Raw genomic sequence first — 12,554 nt, forward strand, 5'->3', positions numbered from 1 at the left:
CGTCTAAAACTGAAACCACAGTCCAACCAAATGGTTCTGCCACCAGTTTTGACAGAGAGAGAGAAAAATAAAATCTTTATGAAGAGCTAAGGTTTCAGCTTGGGTTCGATCTCTACTGAGCCATAATTCAAGGAGGAGATTCTTGCTGAGACATGAAGTACACCGTGTCTGGAGCCCAGAGCAGCGGGCTGGGCAGCTTTGGGGAAGGCTGGGCTGGTGCTGCCGCAGAGGCGGAAGGGAGCACAGTGTTCGCAGAAGTGTTTTTATCTGAGCACTCAAAGAGGCTGGCCCGGGAGCCCTCTCTACCACGAAGCTCCCTCGGGGACAAGGTCTATCCCCGCGGGAAGAGTGCTCCTGCTCCCCGGGCTCCCCCTGCAGCCCCAGTACGGGCGCTCAGCTCACCCTCCCGAGCGCCCTCACGGTACAGTCGCAAGATGGCGGCCGCCGCCATAGGGCGCGCGGCCCCGCCCACCCCGTCACGGAGCGCGCGCGGGCGGGGCGGGTCCCTCCCACTCGCCCAGCGCGTGCTCGCCCGCGCGCTCGCGCGCGCTCCGACCTCCGCCCGCGCCGGGTCTCGCGCACGGACATGGCGGCGGCCGCGGCCGGCGGGGAACGGGCCCGGCCGGACCCGGCGGAGCAGCGGGCCGAGCTGGGGCCGCTCCTGGCTACGGCCCTCCGGCCCGGCGAGTCCTGGTGAGCACACCCGCGCCTCCCCTCTCTCCCCGTCCCCCTCCCCTGCGGGCGGCGGGGCCTGCGGGCCGGGCCGCGCCGCCGCTAAGGGGCCGCGCCGGGCGGTGCCGTGTGTTGCAGGTACCTGGTGGAGAGCCGGTGGTTCAAGCAATGGAAGAAGTACGTGGGCTTCGACAGTTGGGACATGTTCGGCGCCGGCGATCCCAACCTCTTCCCGGGCCCCGTCGACAACGCGGGCCTGTTCCCGGGGCCCATCGACAACTCGGGCCTGTTCGGCGGTGAGTGCTGCGGGCAGCGGGGCCGCGGCTCGGGCTCGGCCGGGAACTTCCCCGCGCTGCTTTCGATTTCGGAGCCGGGCGCTGCAGAGGGCGTGCGGCCGCACCGCCCTGGGCGTGAGGGGACCGGCCCGGCTCTGCCTCCCCGGGAGCGCTGCTGTTCCTCGGTGTCCCGGCAGTACGTGTGTGGCTCTGGAGAAGGAAAGGCGCTGATTGATGCCCTGCTCTCCGCCGTCTGTCTCCCTTTTAGATCCACAAACTCAGAGTTTGAAAGAACACCTCATTGATGAGCTGGATTACGTGCTGGTGCCCACCGAAGCCTGGAACAAACTAGTAGCGTGGTACGGCTGTATAGACGGACAGCAGCCTATTGTCAGGAAAGTAAGTATGGCTGAATCAACTTCTCCTCCTGGTTTCATTTTTTGATCTCCATCAAACGTAAACGGTTTATTTTGCCAGATGTCAGCTAAGACAGGATTCTCAGTAGCTCTTTGGAGATAATAACGTCATATCTTTTTGCCTTGTCTGAAAGAACAACTTGCCTGTACTTCAGCCAAAATGCCTGAATGTTCAGGGGTTCTGAGTTGATGGTTTATCTGGAACAAGAATCCTGAACCTTGTTCCGGTTATGATTCTTTGGACTACTACAGTGCTTTTATATTGCATGGAATAGTGTGTACTTTGTGGACAAGTATAAGTTGTTGGTCAAACTAGTTTATCTTCCAGGACAGAATGAGTCTTTTAGTACAGATGGATTAGGGGCTTCCTCTGGAGTGTTAAGGTGATTCTTATTTTCTTTTCCAAAATTGTGTGATTCTAAAATCTTTATAAAGAGATGGATATATGGTTTTGTTCTGTTAGTCATGTTTTTGGTTGACAAATGCAGTCAGGTATGCATTCTGAATACATAACCTGTTTTGTAGGGTGAAATTGACAAGTGTTTGTTTTCATTTTGTTTGGGGTTTTTTTTTTGGTTGGTTGTTTTTTTTGGAAAGTGTATAGGTAAAAGGTTTTTTGTTTTTATTTTAGTTTTAACCAATTGTACTGACTAAATTGAGCAATGCCACTGTGTGGGGCTCATTAAGAAACTAATCATTACACCAGGTGTTGATATAATGTATGGAGTTAACATCACTTATGTTTAAGCAGCACTATGTTGTGAGTAAGGTTTACTTCAAGGTGTGCAAGACCTAGCTAGTTGTGGCACCAGAAGGGAAGTAAGAACAGGAAGTGCTGGAATGTTGTCATTCAGTGTGGGCTAGAAATTGCAGGTAGTAAGAAATTCTGATGTCTTCAGGACTGGTGAGTTAACCCAGGATCACCTGGTTACCTAAGGTTCACTCAGCTGAGTCGACAGAACTCCCATGGAAGCAAGAAGCGGGAGAGGAGAAAATAATTACAGCATGTAAAGGAGATGTGGTTTTAGAGAAACATGTAACATCTTGAGGAATTGCAAGTGTGTGCTGAGAGGGAGAACTGGTGCTGTTAGTGATCAGTGCCTCTCCAAGTGAGGGAGCTTTCCTTCCTGAGCTGGCTGATTGCTGTCACAAAACCTGGCATGTCATTGCACTCCCTTTTCTGAAAAATGTGAAATCTGACAGGAGATTTGGGAGTTATTGGGGAAACCTTGGGCTTAACTGCATGAGCCTTCTTTTGTTGTGGTGTCTGATGCTGTTTTCAATGGTGCAATTACCAAGGGGGTAGAGCTCAGAGCTTGTGCTGATTTACAGACCTAACATGCCAGGTTGTTCTGGGTCTAGTTAAGAGTAAATTTTTCAAGTTTTGAATTGCTATGAAACTGTCAGTCTCTGTTGTTAACCTGATAACTGAAGGGGGTTTTTATATTTAAGAAGATGCTAAAATATAGCAGTATAGTAGGTTTGTGGGATATAACAGCATCTTACAAAAATCCAGTAGGTCAGTGAGACACAGAAGCTGCACTGCAGCACCTGAGTAGGATGTGGGCAGGATCTGGTTACAGTGTTCCCCAGATAGCATTAAAAGTCAAGCACTTAAACTTGTGGTCCTTGAGTGCCTTAAGACTTCCTAAAGATGGATCAACTATAATTCATACATAAAAATATCCATAAAAGTAGGATCTGGGAAGTGAATTACAGGCATCTTTATGGTTTTAAAAGATATTTCTTCCATCTCTGTGTTTGATGATCAGAGCCAAGTACAGGAGGCTTAGACTTGATTTATTTGTGGTTCAGCTTCTTTTGATAGTCTCAGACCATATTTTTGGGCAGTCATCTATAGAGTCCTGTGGGAAGGTTTATTACTGTGCTTCCTCAGCAGCTGAGTTGTGCTGAGATTGCTGTGCAGTGGCATGACATGAGCTGTACTCTGGCAGAGAACAAGGAAGCTGGTCAGATGCAGTTTAAAAGACATCTGCAGGTGATTAGAGACTCCATTCCTCCATCCTAATGGACACGATGATCTGATCAGGAACTTCTTGGAAAGAGTTCTTTTCTTTTCTGAATATGGCTCTTCTTTGTTTCTAACTACAGAATACTGGAGAACAGGAAGTCATGTTTAGTGACATTTATTCTGAAAAATAAATGGAAAACTTTTGACTTAGTTTTTTTTCTTTCCTAAAAACAAGTCTGCTCTGCCTGTCAAGAAGCTGTTTAAACAGGGAGCTTTACTTTCTGTTGTAACAGCAAAGTACTAAAGAGCTTTCCAAATGTGTTTGTTATTTATTTACCTTTAAAGCACCTTGCATATCTAATACAACCTTCTAAAAGCAACAATCCTCAGAAGATGGAAGCATAATTTAGTGGAATTGTCACTATATGTCTAGGTCCTAATTCTTGGTTTCTTTCCAAAGCTGGGTAGTTTTTTCTGTAATATGTTAGGTGTAGATCATACCACGTCTGGTGTCACAGGAATAGAATGAATTATTTCAGTTGGAAGGGACATAATCATCTGGTCCAACTGCCTGACCAATTCAGGTCTGACTGAAAGTTAAAGCAAATTAAGGGCATTGTCCAAATGCCTCTCACTGTTACTCTTAAAAATTATGCCAGCTTTTTCAATGAAATGTGTTCTCATTTTCAGAAGCTTTGTAGCTGCCAAGCACTCTGGAGAGAATTGAGGTGTGGGGTTTTCTTTTTTTTCTTGCTCTTCCTATTACATTGCAGTTGTCTCATAACTGGCCTGTGAAATGTGCTTTTCTTTCTGGCATAATGTGTTTTATGATCTGTAGGTGAAGAATGGTGTCCAGTTTTATGGAAGATTTTTAAAAAATACGCTGCAAGCTAGTGTCATGAGTAAATGTACCTATTGGAATATTCTCTCAAATGCAAAATTGATTTGAAAGGTACTCTGAAATAAAGCAGTGTCATCCAAACAACTTCAGAGGTACTTTTCTGTTCTTGCTAGGAGAGAGTATTGAGGCAGGTTCTGTGTACTGTGCAGAAAAATAATTAATGCTTTGGCTTGCTCTCTTCTGGTAGAAGAGATTTTTTTCCAGTGTTCCAGCCTGGTTTAATTATTTTATAAAACTTAACCAAAGACTAGAGATAAAAGGTAATTTTCTTCTAGAATGCTTTGTGTTATCAAGTATTTTTCATGAATGGTTAGCTGACACTATCAGTTCAGCTGTGATATGGATCTCTGGAACTCTGCATTGTGGAAGGAAAGCACTGGGATTTCCCATTTTAAAAACCAAACAAACCCCCCCAAACAAGCTGGTGGCTGAATCTAGGAGCAATCAGTGTTCAGTTTATGGCTTGACTCTCATTACTCCAAAAGGCTCACAGCATTTAGAACTGTGTGCTTCAGGGGAGTGCTCAGTGTTGCAGCTTTGTGTTGCCTTGTTCCCTGTGTGCAGGTGGTGGAGTATGGGCTCTTTGTGAAGCACTATAAGGTCGAGGTTTATCTCCTGGAGCTGAAGCTGTGTGAGAGCAGCGATCCCGACAATGTCATCAGCTGCCACTTCAGCAAGGCAGATACTGTTGGTAAGTAGTTCTCTGTTAGATAAAGCTGTGCTCTGAGGCTGTCTCAGGAGATAATCTCTGCCCTCCAGAACCTCCAGACTGGAGCAAATCTGACTTTTCTCTCTTTCTCTCATTGCTATATTTTTCACATGTTAAAATGCTGAATGTCAGCTGTCCTGTATCTACAGTGCTAAACTGAAGAAAGCATCTGTTGTGATATGACACTGGCCAAATGCCAGGCACCCTCAAAAAGTGCTCACTCACCCTCCCCTGCCACAGCTGGGCAGAGGAGAGAAGAAAATTAATGAAGTGTTAATCAGTTGAGATAAGGACTGGGAGAAAACACTGCAAGGGCAAAACAGGCTCAACTTAGGGGTATAAAGTGAGTTTATTACTAACAGAATCACAGGAGGATAATGAGAAGTGAAAATAAGCCCTTAAAAACACCTTTTCTTCCCCCAGCCCCTCCCTCCTTCCCACCAACAGGGCATGGGGGTTTGGTCAGTTTATCATCTGAGGTTTTCTTCTGCTGCTCCAGGAGAGGAACCCTTCCCCTATGAGGCCGTGGGGTCCTCCCATGGGTGACAGCTCTCCATGACCTTCTCTGGTGTGGGTCCAATCTCATGAGCAGCAGTCCTCCCAAAACTGCTGCAGTGTGGGTCTCTCTTCCCACGGGGTGCAGTCCTCCAAGGACAGGCTGCTCCAGCCTGGAAGCAGGGCCTTTTCTCACCACTGGGTCTCCCACTGGATCACAGCCTCCTCCAGGCATGGTGGGTGGATCTCCGTGGATCCCCAGGGGCTGTGGGTGGATCCCCATGGGCTGCAGGGGCTCAGCTGCTTCACCCTGGTCTCACCACAGCCTGCAGAGGAATCTCAGTTCTGGCACCTGCAGCACCTCCTCCCCCTCCTTCTCCACTGACCTTGGTGTCTCCGTGTTGTTTCCCTCACATGTTCTCACCTCCTCCACTTTTCTGACTAGGAAACAACTGTGTGCAGTTTATTTTGATTTTCTCCTTGAATATGTAATCACAGAGTCATTACCACCCTCTCTAACTGGCCCAGCCTTGGCCAGCAGCATGTCCATGTTCAGAGCCATCAGGGATTGGCTCTGCTGGACATGGTGGAAGCTTCCAGCAGCTCCTCACAGGAGCCACCTCTGTGGCCTGTCCCAGTACCAAGGAGCAGGCCTGCAAAACCAGCACAGCATCTTCTATGGGCAGCTTGACAGTAGTAACTGAAAACTTGAACCTGTGTTTTCTGATGAAGAGAAGTTGGCCTTTGGGCAGAAAGTTCTCAGTGTTCTGCATGTTACTGGTTTGAGGGCTTGACAGGCAAATACACGACTGAAAACAAAAGTTTTTCATTTTTTCAGACTTAATATTTGACAAACTACATGAGCAATTAGAACTTCCATAATACATTTTCTGCTTGAAGGATCTTGAAGGATAAGTGATGTACTTTCTTGCTGAAAGAATGTCTTTGTGTTTTTCCAAAAGCACTCATGTTTTAGGAATTTTGTTGTTTTTACTTTCTCCTGAACAGCTACCATTGAGAAAGAAATGAGAAAACTATTCAATATCCCAGCTGAGAAGGAAACCAGGCTATGGAACAGATACATGAGTAACACTTATGAGCAGCTCAGCAAGCTGGATAGCACAGTGCAAGATGCAGGGCTCTATCAGGGTCAGGTAAGGGGCATAACTTTTTCTCTCTCTTTTTTTTTTGTGTCATGCAGTGCTTTTGCTGATGTGTATTTTTTTCACTTGCTTTTATGTACTTTGAGCAAACATTGACAATGGGATTTGCTAATGCTTTTGCAAAATGTGTAACAGACTTGCAGTTACCTTTATTACCTGCACTCTCTTTCAGGTTGTTTTAATAGAAGTGAAAAATGAAGATGGCACGTGGCCTGGACAGCATTGCCTGGCAAAGTAAGCAAGCATATTCTAAAGGTTTCTGTTATTTTGTGCAGCTTGTTTGCTAGGCTTTAGTGACCACATGTTCTCTCTGAAAGCCTGGTTATCACTGGCTGTTGGGGCTTGCTTTGTTTTGGTTATTTTGAAGGAGAGAAAAATCTCAAATATAAACATTCTTCAGCAGTTCTGCTGCTGGTTTCTTTTCTTAGCAAGAGTGTGTTTTAAAGCCTGTTTCAAACAGGTTGTATAGGGATTAAATAGCTTAGGGTTTCTATAGTGCTTAGGAGGCAAAAGTGCTATTTGTGTTGAGCTAGTGTGCTTAAAAAGCTACCTCTGCACACTGCACAGTAAAATAAATAATCTCTCCTTTGCTGTTGGAGAACAGAAAGGATCTTGAAGTGTATTCCCAAACCTGCCAGTAGTGAATGCTCAGAGTTCTAGTAGTTCCCCATTAAAAAGGGTATAGAATAGGTGACCAACATCCCTCCCACAAAAGACAATTACAGAAGCCTGTAAATGTGACACAGATTCCCTCAGTACTCTATGATTTAGAGAAGAGGTGGGTAATTGCAGGGCTTGGTGAAATATGATGTGTATAGAGTGAATGGTGTAGAATGGAAGTTGCAATGATAAGGAACTGCTCATATCAAGTCCTGCTACAGAAAGTAGAATTTGATGACTTCCCCTGTCTGATGCCTACTTGGTGCCATTCCAGAGGCCATCAGACTTGATATTGATAAAGGAAAATGCTTTTCTGTACAATACAGTTCACTTACAGAGCTTGATGCCAAGTGATCTCATTTGAAATCAAGATACACTAGTGTTAAACTTGAAGAGTTGATTAGATAGGTCAGCAAAACCTCTTCTGAACCAGTACTTTGAGAGATCATACTTACTACACTGAACTTTCTATAGAATTTCCATGTGAAAAGCAACTAAACATTCATATCATGTACCTGGTTGAAGTCAGTATGGGAGAGGCAGCTGTGCAAGACCAGCCATAACCTTTTGTTTCTACGTGAAGCAAAGCTAAAAAGGAGCTGTGTAGCATTCTCAGGCCTCACAGTAGTCCTTTGTCAGCAGCTACTTGGATATGTAAAGGCTTTGATTTAACCTCTAGTGATAGATAAATGAAAGTGGGTATTGGTATGTAGATTACTATTGTCTAATGACATAAAAATACTTACTTATTATAGCATGAAACTTGTGAAAATGACTTGATGCTTATAATGGTGGCTGAAAGAAGTGTATTAAGTGATACAAGGATTATATGTTCTTCTGTACTTTGTCTTGTGCTTCGTCCTATCTCAGGCAAGATTTTGCTTCATTGTTCTATTTCTCAGCTCCAGAAAATACATGGGGAACTTAATATTTGGAGCTTTGTTTTTCCTGGTCTGCACCAGTTTATCACTGAAAGCTTATGAGGGAGTTTTTCCTGAATTTAGAGTTTTGATGACATCAACCAAACAGAATGTAGAGCTCCCTGCTGTTGATAGAGAAATGGAGAGCACCTGCATAACTGCCCAAGTGCCAGGAGAGGTTCTGGCAAGCAGGGAGTTCATACCCTTCCTACTCAGAGGGTGGCTGCAAAGTGACCATGGGCTGGGTGGTTCTGTGTCATCAGGATTTTTCCTCACCATTTGCTGCTTGTCAGAGGCACTGGCCCCCTAGCAGAGGAAATAGCTTTTCCACAGGTTTGGCAGCTGTCCTTGTGTTTCCCCAGCCATCAATCTGGCTGACATTTTACAGGAAAAATGCTCTTAAACTCCACAGCAGTCCTTGGGTGGTATATTCAGCCTGTGCTTGGCCACTGCTGTTAGTTTGCTGCTCTCTTAAGAACAAAACAGTTTCTCCTTACTGTAGTTTCAAACTGCTTTTACTTCTGGACAAAGTTTCAGAAGGGGGAATGGATTTTACTTATTCTAGGAATTTCAAAATTAAAGGCATACTTTGTTTCTGAAGGGAGATTATATCAATGGCTCTGTGGAATTTAGTACTCTTAAATTGTTACTTACAGGACTCCCAAAATAAAGCCCTGAACTAGCAGAATTCCATTTCAGCCCTAGCACGCTTTTTTTTTTTTTCATCCTGGATATAATTTTTTTTAGCAAAGGCAAACAAGAAGTTGTGTTAGTTCTTGCAAATAACACCTTTTCCACCAGGGATTGTACTTGAAAACTGAAGTGAAGTTGTATTTGGTGTCTGCCCGGTAGCTATCTCTCTCCCTTTGCAATATGCAGCAGTAAATTTCCTTTTGGTTCTTTGGTTGGAGCTAGAATTTTCCTGCTATTTCCTCTTCCTCTGTTTACTCATGGCACTGTGTGCTGGCGCTGTGTGATTTCAGAGGACTCCCTCAGCAACTGGGCTAAATATTTAGTGTGCAGATCTTTATTCTCTGACTTTGAAGTGCTTGAGTTTGCAGCAGATGCCAGGCTTGCAGAGGAGCCCTGAGGATGTAACATAAGTTCTGGAGGCTTTTGCATGTAAGAACTTTCTAAATGAGCATCCATTACCGCCTCTGCTTTGTCAATTAAACAAAATCCCAGCTAATCTGGCTCTAACAAAAACTTTTTGTCACTAAATCACTATTTTATTATTGCTTGTGTAAAGGAGGAGGACTGACTCTACTGCTCTGAAGGTGGCCTCAGCTGAATTGAACCACTTTTGCTATCTGTGCCTTTCAACCACCTGAAAGCCTTTTACAATACTTTTCAAGTTGTTTAGTTTAGGAGGTTTTTTTACCTAAGAACCATATCAGAGTAATTTGATTTTATCCTCTTTGTCCTGTAAGTCTCCAGATTTCTCCTCACTTGCCGTTTGTGTGGGTTTTTGGCAGGTTTTGTAGCAGGACAAAGCAGCTGCCTTTACCTGCAGATGGGGACAATGTGCTCCAGTGTTATGAAGATGAAGTTGGGTTTCAGTGGTAACCCACTGAGTAGGCCAGAGCATTTTGGAAAGTTCCAAGTCACAAATTTCAAAGATGAAATAACTTTGTTCTCTTCCTTCAGAGCAAGGTCTTGGGGCCTCCATTTCTGAGGGAGCAGAAGTCACATCCTGGGAGAGAGATGGCAATAGAGAGGGCAGACCAGTCAGTCTGCATGTTCCACAGAAACCCTTTTTATGGCATTGGGAATAAATAGTTGGCATCTAGGTTGTCTGTTGTCACTGTGTGTGAATGAGGTAGTCCTTGAGAGCCTGCAGTACTGTGGGGTCATTAACAATGGCTTTCCAGGCTTAAAGTGGGAAGGTTTCAGAGAAAAATGTTTTTCTTAGCTGCTCTCTGTGCCCTTCACCTGCAATCAGTGACTGCCTTTGTGAGCATCTTGTGAAATGAGGGGAAGCAGCTGTCCTTAGGAAATCCTTTCTTCAGTAGTTACACACAGATGAGTAATTTCTAAAATGTAGGAGTATGTAGAATTCTTTATCTTCCCAAATACATTTGGTTTCTGTTCTTTTATTCTCATATGGAAAGCTCTTAACCTCTCTTGTTGTTTTGCTACTTACATGAACCTTCCCAATTTTCTAGCTGGAACTTGATCAAGATCGTGGATGACTTTGTGGGTAGACTTTTCCCTTTGTGAAAGGACTCTTGACTTGTGACTTGTGTCTTACCTTTGCTTTCTGATCTGTTTTTTTTTATCTTCCTTTATAATTCTTAGCTTTTTTTTTTGTTTGTGTAGGATGCTGTTGAAGTACTTGGAACTCTTTAGTTGCCATGTGACTCTTGATGAAACACTGTCTCTATGCTTCTGTTGGAAACCTTGAAATCCCTTAGGAGGTTGTCCTCATTTTCCTTTCTCACCAGTAGATTTTCTTCTTATGATTTTCTGAGTTTCTCTCTCTGGGAGCTCAAATGTGTGAAGCAGAGATGCTTAGTTCTCAAGTCTATCATTTTCTAGATTGCTTCCCTTTGCTTCTAGATAATTCACTACTTCAGACTTTTAAAATGTGTTCTTGATGGATTTACATGGTGTTGTTACCTAAATTGTTTTACTCTTGACCCTTGGAACCCACACATATGAGCATGAGTCTGATAATTGTTGTATAGTCCAGACCTTCTGCTTTCCCATTGATTTTACTTTGGTGTCCAGGCAATCTTGAAGTTCCACCTCCAGCATGGAACAACAGAATGTTGTGTATTGTCCCAGAAATGGTTCTCTCAGTTATTCTGGTATATCTCATTCTTTCCAGGATACTTTCCTGTATACTTTTTTGTTGTGCTGGCTGGTGAGGTTTTCTAGCATGCTTCAGGTTTTGACTGTGTTTGGGGTTTTCCAGTTTCATCTGGAAGCTCCTCCTGTAACTTGTTTACTTCTGTATTTATTTTACTGCTATTATATTTCCAAACTGTTGAGGCTGTCCAGCTGTTCTGCCTTGTCATGGCCTTTATGGCTTGTTCATTGTTGTATGGCTTTTTCCCACTGAGGTTTTCCAGAACATTTTTTTTAGTGCCATCTGAACTATGAATATCATTTGAAAACAAGGGCCACAATAAAAAAGAATAAATGGACAAGCTGAAGCTTGAGAGCCCTATCCTCTGCTGGCTCCCTGCTCTGCTTTGGTGCTAGTAGCCGTTGTTTTGTGGCTGTTGGTGTCCTGCACCTTTTTGCTTTTGGTTTTGTGCATTTATTTGGGCAGAGATGGAGAGATTAGACCAAATCCCAGTCAACTCTTACTATTGAGAAATTAATTAGTGTCAAAATTAGTACTGTCTTGTGGTTTTTCCTTTTTTTAATGGAACTGTCTATGACAGGACACTGTTAAACTTCAGTGCCTTGTTGGTTGTCATCTTCCTGATTAATGTTGTGTTTGAATAGATGGTCTGAGTTTCAGGTAGGGAAGGACTGACCTGGTCACTTTTTAATGCAGGTTGAGTGTTCTGTGGTCTTAAGATTTGGGAGGTTTTGCTTGCTTATTTCAAGGTGGTTTACTCATAAATTTAAGCTTGCTTCCCTCTCACTCACACTGAGTTGCTACTTCTGTCTGGGACCCAGATTTGCCTTTAAGCAATAATTGTTGCTCCTGCTTCTGGTACTTTTTTCCTGGTATTTCTGTTCCAGACAATTGTTTGGAAATGTGATCAAACACACTAAAGCAGTAAATTCTGTGTGGGGTAACTAACTATAGCTCAGCAAGTCCTTGGAGTTTTGTGGGAGGTGGGGCTGGGGATAAAGAAAGTAGTAGCACTGTTTCTGCTTCTTTTTCCTTTCTCCCAGATCAAGCACTGCAACTAGCAGAAACTTTACTACCTCTTCAAAATCATCAGCAAGTTCTTATTCCTCAGTGTCTGCCACTTCTGTCATTACTAACGGTGATAGCAGTAACTCCTATGGACTGAACAGCTCCCACCTGGGCAGGGGGTAAGAGCAGGAATGTTCTGTTTGTTTTGTCACCCTTCATGTGAGTGATCCCATGCATCTTTGCATGTATAGAAAAGGAGTGTGATGGTGCCCTAGAGGAGTTCTACTATTCTTGTGTACCCGTTTATCAACCATGGCTTTTTGAAACCACTGCCTTCTGCTGTTCCTTGCTGGCTTGCAAAAGTAGTGCATGTTCCAGAGCTTACTAACTACCAGAGCATTGCCTGTTTTGTGAGGTGACTCAGAGCATGAGGGAAGGGATTGTGTTCTTTTGTCTGTCTGCCATTGTGGGAGAAGCCTTCCAGGTACAGATCATAATTCTCTTATTATTTCTTGAAGTGCATTATATAGACTCTTGCTGAGTTAGGGTAG

At 44.0% G+C, this 12,554-nt stretch overlaps 1 protein-coding gene across 1 annotated transcript in view; it reads left to right on the forward strand.

Annotated features, from left to right (window-relative positions):
- The first annotated feature begins 586 nt into the window (after positions 1 to 586).
- The window catches only part of USP4 (ubiquitin specific peptidase 4), a 33,068-nt gene continuing 21,100 nt past the window's right edge, over positions 587 to 12,554 (forward strand). Inside the window, exons 1-7 of the mRNA XM_036391288.1 lie at positions 587 to 693; positions 811 to 968; positions 1,216 to 1,346; positions 4,801 to 4,927; positions 6,449 to 6,594; positions 6,776 to 6,837; positions 12,039 to 12,182. Of these exons, the coding sequence (XP_036247181.1) occupies positions 587 to 693; positions 811 to 968; positions 1,216 to 1,346; positions 4,801 to 4,927; positions 6,449 to 6,594; positions 6,776 to 6,837; positions 12,039 to 12,182 (875 nt within the window). The remainder of the gene's footprint in view (positions 694 to 810; positions 969 to 1,215; positions 1,347 to 4,800; positions 4,928 to 6,448; positions 6,595 to 6,775; positions 6,838 to 12,038; positions 12,183 to 12,554) is intronic.

Source organism: Molothrus ater, chromosome 11 (genome assembly GCF_012460135.2).
Source record: "Molothrus ater isolate BHLD 08-10-18 breed brown headed cowbird chromosome 11, BPBGC_Mater_1.1, whole genome shotgun sequence".
Lineage (NCBI taxonomy): Eukaryota > Metazoa > Chordata > Aves > Passeriformes > Icteridae > Molothrus > Molothrus ater.